At 41.8% G+C, this 15,536-nt stretch overlaps 4 protein-coding genes across 4 annotated transcripts; 1 reads left to right on the top strand and 3 right to left on the bottom strand.

Annotated features, from left to right (window-relative positions):
- The first annotated feature begins 4,459 nt into the window (after positions 1-4,459).
- LOC122616473 (calphotin) lies at positions 4,460-8,509 on the top strand. Its single transcript, XM_043791935.1, has 3 exons — positions 4,460-4,486; positions 7,741-8,142; positions 8,456-8,509. Exons 1-3 carry the CDS (start codon positions 4,460-4,462, stop codon positions 8,507-8,509), a joined length of 483 nt encoding a protein of 160 aa, XP_043647870.1.
- Positions 8,510-11,344: 2,835 nt separating this feature from the next.
- Positions 11,345-13,269, bottom strand: LOC122616472 (proline-rich extensin-like protein EPR1). The gene is made up of 2 exons (XM_043791934.1): positions 13,216-13,269; positions 11,345-12,098 (listed from the first exon to the last, which is right to left on the bottom strand). Exons 1-2 carry the CDS (start codon positions 13,267-13,269, stop codon positions 11,424-11,426), a joined length of 729 nt encoding a protein of 242 aa, XP_043647869.1. The 3' UTR covers positions 11,345-11,423.
- Positions 13,270-13,367: 98 nt separating this feature from the next.
- LOC122616468 (leucine-rich repeat extensin-like protein 3) lies at positions 13,368-14,472 on the bottom strand. The gene is made up of 2 exons (XM_043791926.1): positions 14,305-14,472; positions 13,368-14,246 (listed from the first exon to the last, which is right to left on the bottom strand). The coding sequence occupies exons 1-2, from the start codon at positions 14,470-14,472 to the stop codon at positions 13,368-13,370; spliced, it is 1,047 nt and encodes a 348-aa protein (XP_043647861.1).
- A 337-nt stretch (positions 14,473-14,809) lies between these two features.
- Positions 14,810-15,503, bottom strand: LOC122616466 (leucine-rich repeat extensin-like protein 3). Its single transcript, XM_043791924.1, has 3 exons — positions 15,499-15,503; positions 15,327-15,360; positions 14,810-15,262 (listed from the first exon to the last, which is right to left on the bottom strand). The coding sequence occupies exons 1-3, from the start codon at positions 15,501-15,503 to the stop codon at positions 14,810-14,812; spliced, it is 492 nt and encodes a 163-aa protein (XP_043647859.1).
- Between the last annotated feature and the right edge of the window lie 33 nt (positions 15,504-15,536).

Here is a 15,536-nt window from a genome sequence, read left to right as displayed (position 1 = left end):
ATTGTTTGCCTTGCTTCGATAATTACAGCCATCCAAATGGAAGCACTGGGCCACCAAAAGAAGTTCATGCGAGTCACCTGGTGACCCCAGCTAATTTCTGCCATTTCGCTGACGATTCTAATTCCCTACAATTCCATCCGGGTGTAAATTTCCCAAACAAGCTATTAATATTCCGATGCCTCCATCAAGCAAGCGAACACGCAAATGTAAATGCGAGTATGCGAGCACATATATAAATATTAAATCATTCTAAATATGAAAGCGGCAAATATATATAAATTATTTAAGCCCGAGGGCGAAATTCTGAACAGCCAGCTTCTTCATCGTTCATCTCAAATTTCCAATTAATTCTTCAAAAATTATTCCGACAGCGGCTAATCGAAAATATTAATGGACATATTATTATTATGACTTAATGGACATACAATCAAGTCATCAACTGATTTATGCCCGTACCACAGCGGTAATGTCCAAGAAACAGCACCTGTTGGCTTAGCGCCAAAAAATATTGCGCATACGCAACGTGGTCCGTTTTTGCGTTGCGTTACGTTAGCCCCTCATGTAAATCAATCACCAGCGAAATTGCCCTTGGCACAGTTTCCGTTGATTTTTTCTATTCTTCAGCCGTGTGCCGCTTTTTGCTGTCTTGGCTCATAACTGTTCAATTGTAAAACGGCAACGCACCCAAACGTCTTCAAACATTGCGTACAATGATTTGTGTAGACGGAACGAGTCAAGAAATATGAATCAAGCCGTCAGCGGTGCTCGAGTGGATCAGCTAGCAAAAACCAGCTATGCAAACCACTCACGCATGAAGCCAGCTCTCAGTTCTCACCATCATGCTGAAAGAGAAAATCATTTTCAGCCTTAAGTTGGACTTTAAAAATCTTTAACAAACTACCTAAGAGGAGCTTTATTAACTTGGGAATATATTGCATACTTTTCATCTGATCTCTAAGCTAACTAAGCTTGATTAAAGTTTATCTTGAGCCATGAGCTTCCTAATTGATTAATCTTAAGCTTTTTATTTATGTTTATGAAGTGTTTTGCAGTCGTTTTGTGAGTCAATTATAATCATAAACGACTGTTAATTAAATATTAAAAATAACTTTACGACAGTTTTATTTGAGGGACTTTGCTAAGGCTGCTTAATTGCTATTAATGATGGCTGAACGATAGCAAAAGTTGTTACACAATTATTAAGCAAATCTAACATTGTAATAAGAAGACAAATTAAGTTTCTGGTTATTTAACTTATTTACTGGTTATCAAACTTGTTTTCTATTTTTGATATATATTGTTTTATTATATAATTACAAGATATTTAGCTTGAGACTTCTTAGTTGCATTAATGACTTTTGAAGTTTGGCTTATTCTCGTTTTTTGTAAACTCTTATAGCTGGATATAAATCGAAATTAACCCGAAACCTCGATTACCCTAATGCCTATACTATTTTTACCCGAAAAAGCTATTTAAAGACTTCAGTTCATTCATTTAAATATCGGCAATCAGCATACATTTCGATTAGAAACTGATGTCTTAATCTATGGCTCGGCAAGCGAAATTCAGCGTAATCCATTTGATTCTACAACTTCCTCATCCAATTGACCGATATTACCCACACGTTCCATCCCATTTTTGAAACCCCTGACCTACGCCTGAATTCGCATGCTTGTATCGCATTAACGTTAAATTAATCAATTGCTAATAGATGTTTAACAACTGTTAACCTTCCCGGCGAGCATTCAAGTGGTTGCGAATTAATCACGAATCCCACAGACAGCGGCGATTTATGATTAAACGCTGCGATTCTTGAGCGTGAACAAAATCGTTTAGCAGTCGAAAATTGGCAATTATTCGCTTGGTCGTTCCAGAAGAAGTCAGTCAGTCATTCGGCTCGTGGCTAAAAAAATATTGTATAAAAATATGTGAGAAAAAAATAAAAAGAGATTGACTTAGCCTTTGTTAAGGATGATTGCCTGTGTAAGCTTGAAATTTCCAACAAACGCTGTGGGCGCCAGTGATTAGCATAATACCAAGGCACTGGCAACACATTTTGTGCGCTCTATTAAATTTTAATTATAAAACGAACAAAACGCCAACATCAATCAAAAGATGCAGAAAAGAGCGACAAACTCGATGCGGTCCAGATCGATCAGATATGAAAATTCATTCATTCAGTTGGTGTGGTGTGCTGAAGATTTAAGCCCCAGAGGGCGGCTTTGTCACGCAAATTTGGTTAATGCCGCTTCTGAATGTTCCAAACCAAACCGAAAAAAGACTCGTTATATTGGCGACTTGGCGACCAGCGTGAAGCAATTAACGGCAAAAATATATAGTCTGGGCCATTCGGTCATGTGGGCCGTTGTCTTGAGCACTGACAGCACTTGTCAAACCAATCCATAATGGATGTCAAAACAGCAGCAACACATCGGTCGCCACAATGGATCTGCAAAGGCTGGCTTAGAAATGCAAATGCAGAGTCAACAAAGATAAAACCGAATCCGATTGAAAAGGCAACGCGACGACGCATAGCAGTTAATCCAATGTTTACAATCTCTTTACAAATTTCAACCTTGGCCTTACACACACAAAGCGCAGCAAACGGCATCCGATTTGAAACAATGTCATAGCAGTTAGTCAACTCATCAAAAACACAAGACACATGCAAATGCCTTTTGACTCTGATAGATACACAGATGGCCAGATGATCCGTTGACTCACAGCAGATTCAGATACAGATTCAGATGCCAGAACTTTACAAAACCCGGCAGACAGAGCGGCGGCCAAGAAGAACCTTCATCATCATCATCATCATCCACGCCATGTGCCGCCTGGAGATAATCATTCGAAGCCGAAAAAAAAGAACCCCAAAACGGGTTCTTCTAATGGCCATTAAGCCATCGTCTCACTCTCAAATGCGACTATAATAATCAGCATTTGCATTTGTGCAAATTGGCTAGAATGGCTTATACTTATAGCTATAAACATTTAAATCGACCACCTCTCTTTGGGTTTTTGCCGAGCTAGAACTGGTTGCCAGACTTCGTGTCAGGGTGGGCTTGTCACAGAACTAGAGCGGCATGAATGAAATCAATCGTATTGATCGCTTCGAACTATCACATTAGCCTTTTAAGCTTAATGCCGCTTTTATTGGTTGCAATTAGTTAGAATTCAAGTTCACTGCCGATTACAGCACATTTGCAGAGTATTCTTGGGTATGTCCATTGGGGAAGTGAATAACACTCCATAAATGTCTACTCTATATTATTTTTGGCTTATCTAGATTGCTATATTTACGCTCGACTAATGAAATGTGGAACCTGACCTTAATTCTTGAGTTATAGTCAACCAGTTCCGAATGCAGACCAAATTTAATGCCTATTAGCATAAATTGGGTTATATTTGTTTTGGTAAATCCAACCCTGTTCATACTTTTATTGTGTTTGATAAATAGTTATAGCTATGCTGCAGTACGTAGCAGAATTGAACATTTTGTGGGAAGAAGTCGATTTAATTATACAAATTGGCCGCGACGCATTCATGAGCTTCAAAGTTCAAAATGCCAGTTCACATGTCTGAGTTTGCGGCACGAGCCGCACAAAAAGTGCCAAAGTGGATAAATTGCTGAGGTTCACAGCCACCGAAGTCGAGACATCGCTGATGCTTTTTGCCCCTCCGGCGGCATCGATTTCATCTGCTGTTGTTGCGAAACCAATTATAGGGGGATATAATAAAAAACTTATTATTAAGTTAAACAATGATTAGATGAAGCTCTTTGTGGCCATTCTCATTCTCAAATCACCTTTCGATTCTCGTGACCATTTGGTTTTTTATTTTATGTCGATTCTGACTAATTTCAATAATTAATTTATGCTTCCCATTAAATGTTAACGTTCTTTTTCGGCAGCTTTCACTGTGCGCGTGTCCCAGACTGGCGGTCTACGACTGGCCATCGATTGGAACCAGAATTATCTATGGTGAATCTGCCCTGGTCGGGTAAACGGTAAACAAGTCTAAACACCTGCAAAACATCCAACTTGTTTGCCAATCCAGAGAGTTCTTCGTTTTTGGATTCAAAGACAGTCTAACTGTAGGTCATGTGACTGATCGACGTTAATTGGATGAAACAATTTGTTAAGTCAAATGCAGAGGCGGAAACGAGAGTAAGCATTAGCATTAATGGGCTATTTTAAGACAATTTATTGAGGCGGTTATAAATCTTTCAAGTACCCCAAATATTTTGAGGTGTTGCAATAAATATTTCAGGGCCTAGATCATCATTACTACCTTACGAAAGGGTAACTTAACTTTCTGGATCACTGTGTATTATTTTTATATTTATAATTTTTGCCAAGAGTATGCTAAAGTTTTCAATTGACTTTTCAACATGAAATATTTGCCGTGCTCCAGTTGTTGTTTGTTATACTTTTTTGCGTGAAATATTAAATATTCATAATGCCTCTGGTGGACGACGTGGTGAATGTGCGGAAGCTTCGTCAAATAAAGAATTCCACACACTATTTACGAAGCATATTGTCTAGAATCGTGATAAAATAAAAATATGGGAAAGGTAGAATGGCTTGAGAATCTTCGCTTAGACGAGGTCATATTAAAATTATATTACAGCGCTCTTAAGCTTGCTCTTTTTACTAAGAAAGATGTCAAAAACGAACCGCTAAAAATGTTTTATTTTCTGTTTATTCACACGCGTACATTCAAATGCTAAACAAAACTGGTGACAAGATAACAAGGCGTGTCTGACACCAAACAAAATCTCTTGGTAGCAACAGCGGCTATAAAAGAAATATTCAAAAAACGGGGCTAATTTTGGGGCCCTTATCAGGAGCGACTATCTGTGTTTATTTAACCCCGGTCGCACAACAGGTCGCATGCTTAATATGTATGAACGTTTGGAGCAAAACAAAACGAATATTGAGGGGCACGTGAAATCGCCTGGGTTCTGACCATAGGCAGGCATATGGTAATAAATTTATAGAAACTTCGATTACCGGCATTTAGGCAAAAACTCCTATGGCGGCTTATGGCTTTTGATTCACTGGGTGCGATATCTGGTTCCTGTATGCAAATTGGGCAAAAGTAGTCGTCTTGTTTCCGTGCACACAAGACACGATGATGGAAAGATCAAAAACATATTTAACGGGTTATATTTATTGTATATTGGCATTTATATAAATAAGAGTCAGCAGTGCGTTATTATAAATTTTATCACGGCGCAGCCAGCTGCACTATATTGAAATCGATTGTTGGCCACATAAATCTGTCCCGCCCTTGTCATTGATTTACGAATCTATGGACTTATAACCGTTGGTAGAACGATGCTATTTAGACGCAAATGACACATTTTGCAAGTCAAATCGCTGACTCAATAGACAATGGCCGCAAATGGCATAAGCAGCCAATAATGAATGTTTCGCGGTAGATCAAATTTATGAATGTGAAACCTAAGATGCCAGCGGACCAAAGCATTATTAATTAAATTTTAATTTTCCTAATACCCGTAAAAACACAAAATAAATTGTTGTTGGGTGTTTATTATTTTGGGTAGATTATGAAAAATACTACAATTTGTATGTTTCATCTTGGGCCGTTGACAAATATTCCATCAATCAATGCAAGTGAAAGGCAACAAAAATGATGTCACATGATGGGTTGAGAACCATTTTAAAGTGGGCTTATAACTATAGTTGTATTCATGGTAACATCTTTACAAAGACCATTGGTATCTGAGTCGAAAATGGTTTAACAATTTCCTGTGTTTGAGCCACTTAATCTTTTCGGGACGGCCTTGATATCAAACAAATCATTTTTATTGGCACTGCATCTTTGGCTCAAGTGGCTTCATTCACTTGACGGTGGCAGGTGAATGTATTTCCCCACACATACACATGAGAAACGGAAATGATGTACGACCGAAAGCCGTTAAATTTGCTTATTGTTGCCACTAAGGTCAAGTGAAGATACAAACAATCATGCCAGCAGTCAATCCAACAAATGAAAGAGGGGCTACCAGGTCGGCAGGCAGATGGGCAAGCAATCTACAAATTGACATGGTAACTTAAGTTTTGGCTATTGAAATCGTAATCAGTATATATGTATCTAGAATCTTGTCGTTGCCTCTTTTATCTGTTCGATGACTAATCTCTCTCTGGGATAAGCTGTGGCAAAATTTTTGCATACTGGAATAGAGCCACTTCAATATGAAAATATTATTCTAACAAAATATTATGCAAATTATTTCAAGTAAGAGACAAAACGAAAGACTTAGGCAACAAACTTTAATTGAGGCACGCGCTGTGAAGAGACAAATGGCGTTAAAATTAGAGTACACGCACTGATAAAAATTAGTAAAATTTTATTTTTTGATAAGAAACTTTGATATCATGTCTTCAAAAACAAAAATTCGCAAATTTTATTTAAAAAGGAAACTATTTTTTTAAATTCTATATCCTCTAAATATTACATTTGCATTAAAAAATCCCATTTGCTTTTTTCAAATCAAAAGACTTAGGCAACGAACTTGCCCGTACTCATAGTTATAAATAGAACAATTTAGCATTATTCTTATAATTAACTTTTACTTTGCTAATATTTTTAACAGTGTTGCTCTCCGATCTTTTGGAACTTTTTTTTTGTGCGTCATGACTCGTGACGACATTAAAGTGATCGTCCGAAGGGTCCCGGCTGCCTCTTCTAGTCGGCGATTCTTCTCAATTCGTTTCGTTTTATTTGATTTAAATTTTGATTTGAATTGCCGCTGATATCGTTGTTGCTGTTGGTGTGCTGAACGGTGCCGCTTCTGCTGTTAAGACATTGTTTTTGCCTTATTTATAACGCGGTGTGCGGTTTGTGTCTCATCGGGTTTTGGTTTTTGGCGGTCGCCGTCGCTCTGCCCAGACTCTCTTAGACCCACGTAGCGAACTGAACCGAACCGGACGGACTGAACGGGCGATATAGTATAAATTTCAAACCCACTGACCAGCTCATCATCATTTGTGCTTTGAACTTCTTAAGTGTAAATTGCTCGTTCGCTTCTGCTCGAGAAAATTTCGTGAAACACCAAAACCAAAACAAACTAAAATGGTATGTGATCCTTGCAACAAGGACAATGAGTCGTAGTGATCTGCCTCAACCAGGATAATAACAAAAAAAAAGAAAACCAAGTGAAACGTGATATAAAACTATTTAAATCAGAAACCCAAAAATAACTCTCACCACAAGTGCCAACCAACCCGGACTTAAGTGTTCTAAACGACTTCATCAACGCGCTGTCCCGTTTCGAGTGCTCCTCGGGACTTGACTCACTTCACACCCGTGCCGGAGCCACGCACATAAATATGCTTCAGAATGTTCTTAAAATAACAATCTCACTCACTGGCAGTTTTTTAAAATTCTTTCAATTTGTACATGGCAGATTCGTACTCGATTTAAGCTCGTCCATATGGGATATTGCATTAAGAATACAAAAAAGGATGACTCCCAATTTTATCCTAAACTAGATTTGTGTTCGTGAAATTGTGGTTTTATTAACATAAATTTAAATTGTTTTTAATTAAATAGCAATTAGGCTGCGATTAAAATTTATATTAAGCAAGTCTTAGAGTTGTTGCAGTCTTTATATGGCTCAGGCTACCAATTAGTCAGGTCAAGGATAGAGTGATTCAAGCAAAGACCTAAGTAGCAGAATAAATGGTTAACATAATTCCCTTTTTTTGCAGAAATTCTTTTTGCTATTGGCTTTGGCCCTTGTAGGCATTGCTGCTGGAGCTCAGCTGCCTGACTCCGCCACCCAGGGACCCAATCCCCAGGATATTGCCACTCCCGAGCCGGAGTACATTGATATCGACGAACCAGCACCGGTGGCTGCTGCCCCCGCTCCTCGTCCTGTGGCCGCTGCTCCCCGTCCCCTCTTCGCCGCCCCCGCTCCCCTCGCCCGACCAGTGGCTCGTCCTGTGGCCGTGGCCCAGTCCTTCGTCCAGCAGCCCGTCCAGCAGCAGATCGTCCAGAGGGCTCAGTACGTGGCGCCGGTGGCTCAACAGGTGGTGTTGCCGCAGCAGCAGCAGCTGGTTGGTCACACCTACAGCAACAGGGCTGGATACCAGTACCGCCGTCCAGTCTATGTAAGACGTTTCTACCGCCTGCGCCGCTACTAAGAGGACGCAGCTAGCTCTTAACTATATTTAATACGTGCTTGACAACCCCAGTAATTCCTACTATTTTGTCGTTTCTCTTCCTTCTCCTCCTCTCCTCACCTGCCCGAATCGACTTTCTACGCACCAATCTTCAACTCAAAAACCAATTAAAATCAAAAACCTAAACTGAATCAAGCATTAACAACTACCTAAATCAATACACACACATTACCACGCACTGATCCCCACTATCAATCTATCCAACTATGAGAAAATCGTATTATAACTATCCTAATCTTAGAACGAAACCATCAAAGAAACGACCAACAAGAACAAGCCAAGATCAAAAGCATAAAGAGCGAAGTACAAAGAGACAAATGATGTTCTAAAGACAAAGATCGAAAAACGAAGTATTCAGTTATTGTTGAATTGCCCAGTAAAGTACGAATAAATAAACGTAAATTATTTGTAAAAATGATAAACAAATTTTTGGTTCAACTATTTCATTCATCTGCCAAGGCCAATCAAACTGGTCGGCCAAATGGGGGAAGAATATCGGGTTTTAATTATATTATTCACAGCTCATCAAGGCACAATAAAGTGTGTCGAAATTGTAGAATGATTCGTTCTCGATTTGATGATTACCCCCCATCGTCATCATTGCTGTTGGTTCCTCATTAATCATGGAATGCCATGAGGAAAATGTATGTGCCATCTGATATGGACATTTGCATACGGAAGCTGCGTATCTGCGTACTTGGGGTCGCCTTATTACTTATTACCAAGTGGCTGGAAAATAATTTCTGTGTTGCGTGGTGTTGGCACTCATTAAGACTACGCTGGGCTTAAGTGGTGCGGCTCTGTCGGCCAATTAGGTAGAATTATTTATGCAGCTTCTTGCACGACTCTTGACGGGTCGTAAACCGAAACTAGCCGCAACTTAAGCAAATAGAAATACATAAATCTACTAGATTACTTTCAAAATACATTAAATTGAACCGGTTTAAACATCTTCTGAACCTGCCAAGTGGTCCCAAAAATACACTCAAACGACCACTGGCCACATAGTCAAATCAGAAGTGTAAACAATGCGATTTAAAAGCCATAGCCATAGCCGCAGTCTGTCCGGGTGGTCAGCTTTGGAGACAATGTACTTTTGATTGATGGATTGATTGTCAATTTGATTGCCTTGCCTCAGCTTCTATTCAGGGGCATTAACAGTCACTTTTGTCAGTCAACTATGACAAACTGGGTCTCGATCTATCCACTCCACTTCACGCCACTCGGCTCCTTTGTATGCCTGTGGTGACAGGCGCAAAATTCATCATCGGAATCCATCATCGGTGCTTCCGTCTTGGCTGGGATTTTTATTTATTCCCTGGGTCAAATGGCAATAATAGATCGTTAGGGGCTAATGATTGGATGTTAATTACACGGAGTTACACATCCATATTGCAGCTCGTTTTCATTAATTTAGTAATTTTAGTAATAATATTTAAATATCAATGTATTTTTTAATTATTCATAACATTACAGCACTTTTACCCTTACAACAAGCATTATTGCACACCTTGTGTTTCATTGTTGACTTAAAGGATTTTCTTCTCTTAAGTGCTAGAAATCAAAACTGTTATACTCTCATGTTTAAAAGCATACAATAAGGCAGCGTTACAAATTAAGTCTCTTTTAGATAAATAGCCGAAAAATAGACTACATTATTTAATTGAACTTCAAACGAAATTCAAACAAATTAATTTTGCAGAAACTATAATGTCGCTAGTCCAACTTATACTGTATATATTGAAATGTATTTATATTAAGGTAAATGTAAATAATATCAGAAGAAAGTGTTATTTTGAAAACAAAAAGTTTTAACAATTTAAAGAACGTCAATGTCATTTATATGTACATACCGCATGAAATCAAATTACTTTTATTAATGATTTTGTAATCTGAATATCGTGTAGGTCAGTTTTAATAACCGTTTTAAATTACATTTGATTAATCTTGTTCTGTTCGTGTTAATGCACTTATTTATTTATTTTTTGATATTGTTAATTGATTGCTCGATCAAGATTGCCTGAGTTATATTTATCATACGCACAGTATGCACATGCAAAACACGAAATATTAATGTAGTTATGATCCACGTCTACGACTAGAATGATCCGATATAAGCTAACTTCCAATTAGCATTTCGGCTATAATGCATCAGCAAAATGATCGTGCCAAAAAATAAGGAAACAAATAGTTGGTTTCATTAGTGGCGAATAAGAAACAGGCTAGACCGCCTGGTCTCGACTGGGGTCATCAGTTTTGCTTTCTAAAATCAATGATTGGACAGATAATTTATGGGCCATGTTTATTTAAACGGCGCTACTAAGAGCAACAACCGTAGATAAAACTCTTAACTTAAGTAAATCATCGTTGGGCGTTCAAACGAAGATAAACGTAATAATCTAATTAATTTGCATTCGCTGACAGAAAGAAGCGGGTGGCAATAAGGGGAAACGAGTTCCCAGCCATTAGATCATGAAGTTGATTTGCATAAAAGCAATTCATTTTGTCAACAAACATTCTGCAAACGATCTTCTCCATTGATGGCAGCACCCACAAAAAATGTTTAACTTCCTGATCGCATTAATTTCACTTTCGCAGCATCGTGGGCGGATTAAAAATAATAAAATACCTCCAGGGGTCTCAGGCGTATCATCACACCTCTTAAACAATGCCAGCGATTGTCTCGAACAATTAAGGTGGTATCATAAATTATAAGAACGTCGTTTATTGAAGCTTAGCCACATTTCGACCCATAAAATTAGAGCTTATTGCCGTTATGGCTGCTGAGTTCAATTACTCAAAGTTGGGTTTTTTTTTGGGTTGTCAATAAATCAAGCCGGAATTGGCCATAGAGCATTACTCAGTCTAGTTCCCAAAATAACCACAACTGGATTGTCCATGAATGAAACTGTTCTCTGCCTCGGAGATGCCTTGGAGATATATTTTTAGCACTCCCGGGGCAATTATGCTGTCTATCGTGGCACTTGAGCCGAGTTCGTGGACTTGGCCCACCTTGCGATAGGATTTTCCCTTCTCAAGTTCAAGATCAGAACAGGATATAAAACACGCTGGGGAATATACGTTTTCACAGTGCTAAGCTTTATTTCGTTTTTAGTGCAGGCTGAGCTAGGTAAACAATAAATAACTACTGGTAAATACACGTCACACTCAAAGACAACAAATAAAAAATGGCTGAGGATGATGGCTATTTAGAAGAGGAACGGCTGAGCTGGGGGATCGTAGTGGTATCCCTCGTCGTGGGACTCCACGATCTTCTGGGGCGGCAGGTAGGTGTTCACGGGTTCCTCCAGGGGAGCGGCGTACGATGGGATCGGGATCTTGAAGGTGGGCACCACAGCTGGGGCGACGTAACGGGGCTGCTCCACCACAGGTGCAGGTGGCAGGTAAGCGGGCTTGGGTGGGTTGACCCTCACAACTGGTGGTGGAGGTGGCAGATAGGCGGGCTTAGGAGGGTTGACCTTGACAACCGGTGGTGGGGGTGGCAGATAGGCGGGCTTAGGAGGGTTGACCTTGACAACCGGTGGTGGGGGAGGCAGATAGGCGGGCTTGGGTGGGTTGACCTTGACAACCGGTGGTGGGGGTGGCAGATAGGCGGGCTTGGGGGTCCTGACAATCGGGATCACGGGCTTCACGGTCGCTGGTGGCAAGTAAACTGGAGGAGGCAGGGTCACAGGAGCCACACGAACGGTCACGGGTTCCGGGGGCAGATAAGCCGGGGCCGGAGTGGGCAGTTCGAAGGGGATGCTCGGTGGGTCATAGTTGTAGCCAGGATGATCGTGGTGATCATGGTGATCATGACCGAACAAATGCGAGACATCAGCGGCTACCAGAGCCAAGCTGCAAACAGCCAGGATAAGGACTTTCTGAAATACACAATAGAATCCATTTAAGACTGTGAGTTCTTATCCTTGGAGATGAAAAAACACAAACCATATTTGTGGTGGAACGTTCTTGCTGCGACGACGGCCTCTACCAAAGTGATACAGTTTCCGGCAAGTGCTTCTTTATTTATACAGTTAGAGAACCTGAACCTGAATCAGTGGTCGCCATAAAGCTATCGCGTCACGTTATTACCTCTGGCCAACGCCGACGCCGCGACAGACGACCTGACTGCGATCCGTCTATATCTATATGGCCCGGTTGTCAGCTAAGCGTCGTTTAGGGGTCTCGCCCCTTTGGCAGCCGGTATTGCGAATTGGCATTCAATTTTTATTAAATCTCTTAATTCGAAGTCATCTCGTTGCGTTGGCTTTTGTTTTTTGGCCCGGCCAGGGAGCTCTTTATGGCTGGTAGTCATAAACGTGTTGGGTTTTACGATCGCCGCTGCGTTTGCCAAGTATTTAAAATAGTTTTCTGGTTAGGCAATTATTGGGACAAATAGTTTAGCGTACTTTTGGAGTTGCTAGACTATTTATTTCCTATGCCTTAGTCACTTTTGACTCCCAAGCTCCTAACAAAAATTACATTATTGATAACACATGATTGGGATTGAATTAAACAATCGAATGAAATATCAAGTGTGCTATTAGCGTAACTTAATATTTAAAAAGAGAAACTGTAACCCTTTTCAAAAGAGCATACTCAATTCGTTATGGCTGAAATTACTTAGTTCAGTCCAATCTTTTCAAGGCATCTTTGAAAGACTTGCCCCATCTCTGGGCAACATTGAATGAGGTCAACTGTCGCCCCATTGCCGATGGCTGCAATTGGCGATTAGCGATTTTGGGTCGGCTTGAACCTTTCTGTAACCGACACCGATCAATCCCTATGTATACTCGTATATTCGAACCAAAACTAACATCATTTTTCATCCGAAAAGACAGTAATTATAGACACTGCAGGTGATGATCGAGCTGAACTAAAGCTAAAACCGAAGCTGTTTGGCTATTTCGGTTGATTGGCCGCAATTAGATTTGGGGGTCAGATTGAAATCCACATGGATCCCTTGGGGGCTGGGTGACAGCAATTTGGGTTCGATACCTTGACCTTGAGGATGGGGAAAGAGTTCGAGTGTTGTAATAGTGAATACTCCATTTTGCTTTCTTGTTAAAATTGCTTTTAATTTGTACAGCTTAAGACTAAATGCAGTGCTTCTGTTTTTGGGTTTTGTTTGTTTTCGTTGCTTGATTATCCTAGTGCCTGAAACGGCGATGTGGTGGCTTGTAGTGGTAACCAGGCTCGGCGTCGTGAATCGGACTTGGGGCAGGGCCCAGGGGCAGGGCGTAGGAAGGAATCGGGATGTGGAAGTCTACCACTGGTTGGGGTGGCAGATATTTGGGTTCGGGCTGAGGAGGCAGATACTTTTCGACGGGCTCTGAAGGTGGCAGGTACTTAGTCTCCGGCTCGGCAGGAGGAAGGTACAGCTTCTTGGGAGCAACTGGTGGGGGTGGAGGTGGTGGTGGCAGACTGGGCGCAACCTTGGGTGGCAGATACCTTGCCGCAGGGGCAGGAGGCAAGTACTTCACCTCAGGCGTCGGAGGAGGCAGATACTTCGACTCTGGTGGACTGGGAGGCAGATAGGTGGGCTTGGGCGCCACAACTGGCGGGGGTGGTGGGGGAGGCAGGCTGGGAGCGACCTTGGGCGGCAGATACTTGGCCACCGGCTCGGGGGGCAGGTACTTCACTTCGGGCTTGGAGGGAGGCAGATAGGTGGCCTTGGGCGGAGGAGGTGGTGGCGGTGGGAGGGCAACCTTGGGAGGCAGGTACTTCTGGCGCGGTTTCTCTGGAGGTCCGTAGCTATATCCGCTGGGAATATCGAACTTGGCCTCGTGATGATGATGATGGTGGTGATCTGGCTGATAGTGCAGATCAACGTGCAGATCATGATGATCATGCGACAAGGCAGAATGGTGGTGGGAATGGATATCATAGTGGTGGTGATCATGATCGTGGTCATGATGGTGATGGTGATCATGGTCGTGATCGTGGTAGCCTCCTCCGTGCAGGTGGGAGACGTCTGCTCGAACGCAGAGGCCGAAGCCTGCCAGGGCCACAAGGATCAGCATGGGTTTCTGTAAAATAACCACGAGTTAGGTCATCTCAATAAGAGAATATGCTGCTACTGTTTACCATTTCCTTCAAGAGATAATCCACCGATCGAGTTGATGTTGCTGCCGTTTGATGGCAACAGGTAGTAATGTCAATAACGTCGATGGTCACCGCTTTTATACAAAGATTGTGGCTTCCTCGACTCTCGGCTGACTCTTCGGTTTTCTTCACACTTTTCTTGGTTTTCATGAACTTGAGGCCGGCCAATTATCGGCGTGTGTTATCTCCCTCTACCCCAAAACAATTAATGCGATTTCGACCAAAATTAGCTCTGCACAACAAAGCAGCTCATGAATATGCAGCGGATGCGACGAAATCCCAGACAATTGACGGTGATTGACTCGGCCATCTGCACCACTTTTGCCCCATCCCAATAAATATTGGGGAGATACCGATGCTAATGGGGTTAACAAAACAGCGTTTATTGAGATGGTTTTAACCTTATATAAACCTAAGCCTAGTGCAGCGAGTCAAAACAAAACTAATCCGGGGAAATCTTCCATGTTCACTTCGACGGCGATTTGGCTCAGTAGGTGAACTCTTGGGCGGGCACATCGTAGTGGTAACCCGGTTCCGGCTGTGGTGGTGGGGGTGGCAGGTAGGTGGGTGCCGGCGTGGGAGCAGGTGTCGTTGTGGTTGTTGTGGTGGTGGTGGTGGTTGGCGGTGGGGGTGGTGGAGGAGGAAGGTAGGTGGGAGCAGGAGTGGGAGCGGGAGTGGTGGTGGTGGTGGTGGTAGTAGTAGTAGTAGTAGTCGTGGGTGGAGGAGGGGGAAGGTAAGTGGGCACTGGCTTGGGTGGCAGATAAGTCGGTGGTGGCGGCGGTGGTGGCTCCGTCGTCGTGGTAATCACAAATGGTATCTCCGGCTTGGGGTAGTCATAGCCATAGCCATGCTCGTGGTGCTCCTCCAGGAGTTCCAGCGGCAAATGCGAAACATCTCCGGCGGCGAAAGCCAGCAGGCAGGTTGCAAAAATGAATAACTTCTACAATAGGTATGAAATCGTTAAATTCCGATTACTTTTCAGATCTTCAACTGACCACACTCACCATCTCCCTTATGATATGTCTGACACCTTGAGCTCTTAAACCACAAATGATTGAACGTTTGCATCCGCGGTGGTTTATTTATAGTCAAAATTCTAAAACAGATCGATACTGTCCATGGCGCTCTAGAGGCCAATTATTATCATTTAAATCGATATAACACCGCTAGCCCCACGGCATTCTTTGTATCTGTAAATGTATCTGTATCTGTAT

Source organism: Drosophila teissieri, chromosome 3L (genome assembly GCF_016746235.2).
Source record: "Drosophila teissieri strain GT53w chromosome 3L, Prin_Dtei_1.1, whole genome shotgun sequence".
NCBI classification, from domain to species: Eukaryota; Metazoa; Arthropoda; class Insecta; order Diptera; family Drosophilidae; genus Drosophila; species Drosophila teissieri.
The sequence above is the reverse complement of the archived record's forward strand: the minus strand, read 5'-3'. Positions and strand labels throughout refer to the sequence as shown.

Excerpts from the sequence above, each read along its gene's own strand:
- LOC122616468 (XM_043791926.1), bottom strand. The coding sequence starts at position 14,472 with ATGAAAACCAAGAAAAGTGTGAAGAAAACCGAAGAGTCAGCCGAGAGT. Across the intron at positions 14,247-14,304 it reads ATTATCTCTTGAAGGAAATG|AAACCCATGCTGATCCTTGT; the intron begins GTAAACAGTAGC and ends GTTATTTTACAG.
- LOC122616466 (XM_043791924.1), bottom strand. Across the intron at positions 15,263-15,326 it reads GACATATCATAAGGGAGATG|AAGTTATTCATTTTTGCAAC; the intron begins GTGAGTGTGGTC and ends TACCTATTGTAG.
- LOC122616472 (XM_043791934.1), bottom strand. The coding sequence starts at position 13,269 with ATGGAGTATTCACTATTACAACACTCGAACTCTTTCCCCATCCTCAAG. Across the intron at positions 12,099-13,215 it reads TCCCCATCCTCAAGGTCAAG|AAAGTCCTTATCCTGGCTGT; the intron begins GTATCGAACCCA and ends TGTGTATTTCAG.
- LOC122616473 (XM_043791935.1), top strand. The coding sequence starts at position 4,460 with ATGCCTCTGGTGGACGACGTGGTGAAT. Across the intron at positions 4,487-7,740 it reads TGGTGGACGACGTGGTGAAT|AAATTCTTTTTGCTATTGGC; the intron begins GTGCGGAAGCTT and ends CTTTTTTTGCAG. Across the intron at positions 8,143-8,455 it reads AGTACCGCCGTCCAGTCTAT|AACGAAACCATCAAAGAAAC; the intron begins GTAAGACGTTTC and ends TCCTAATCTTAG.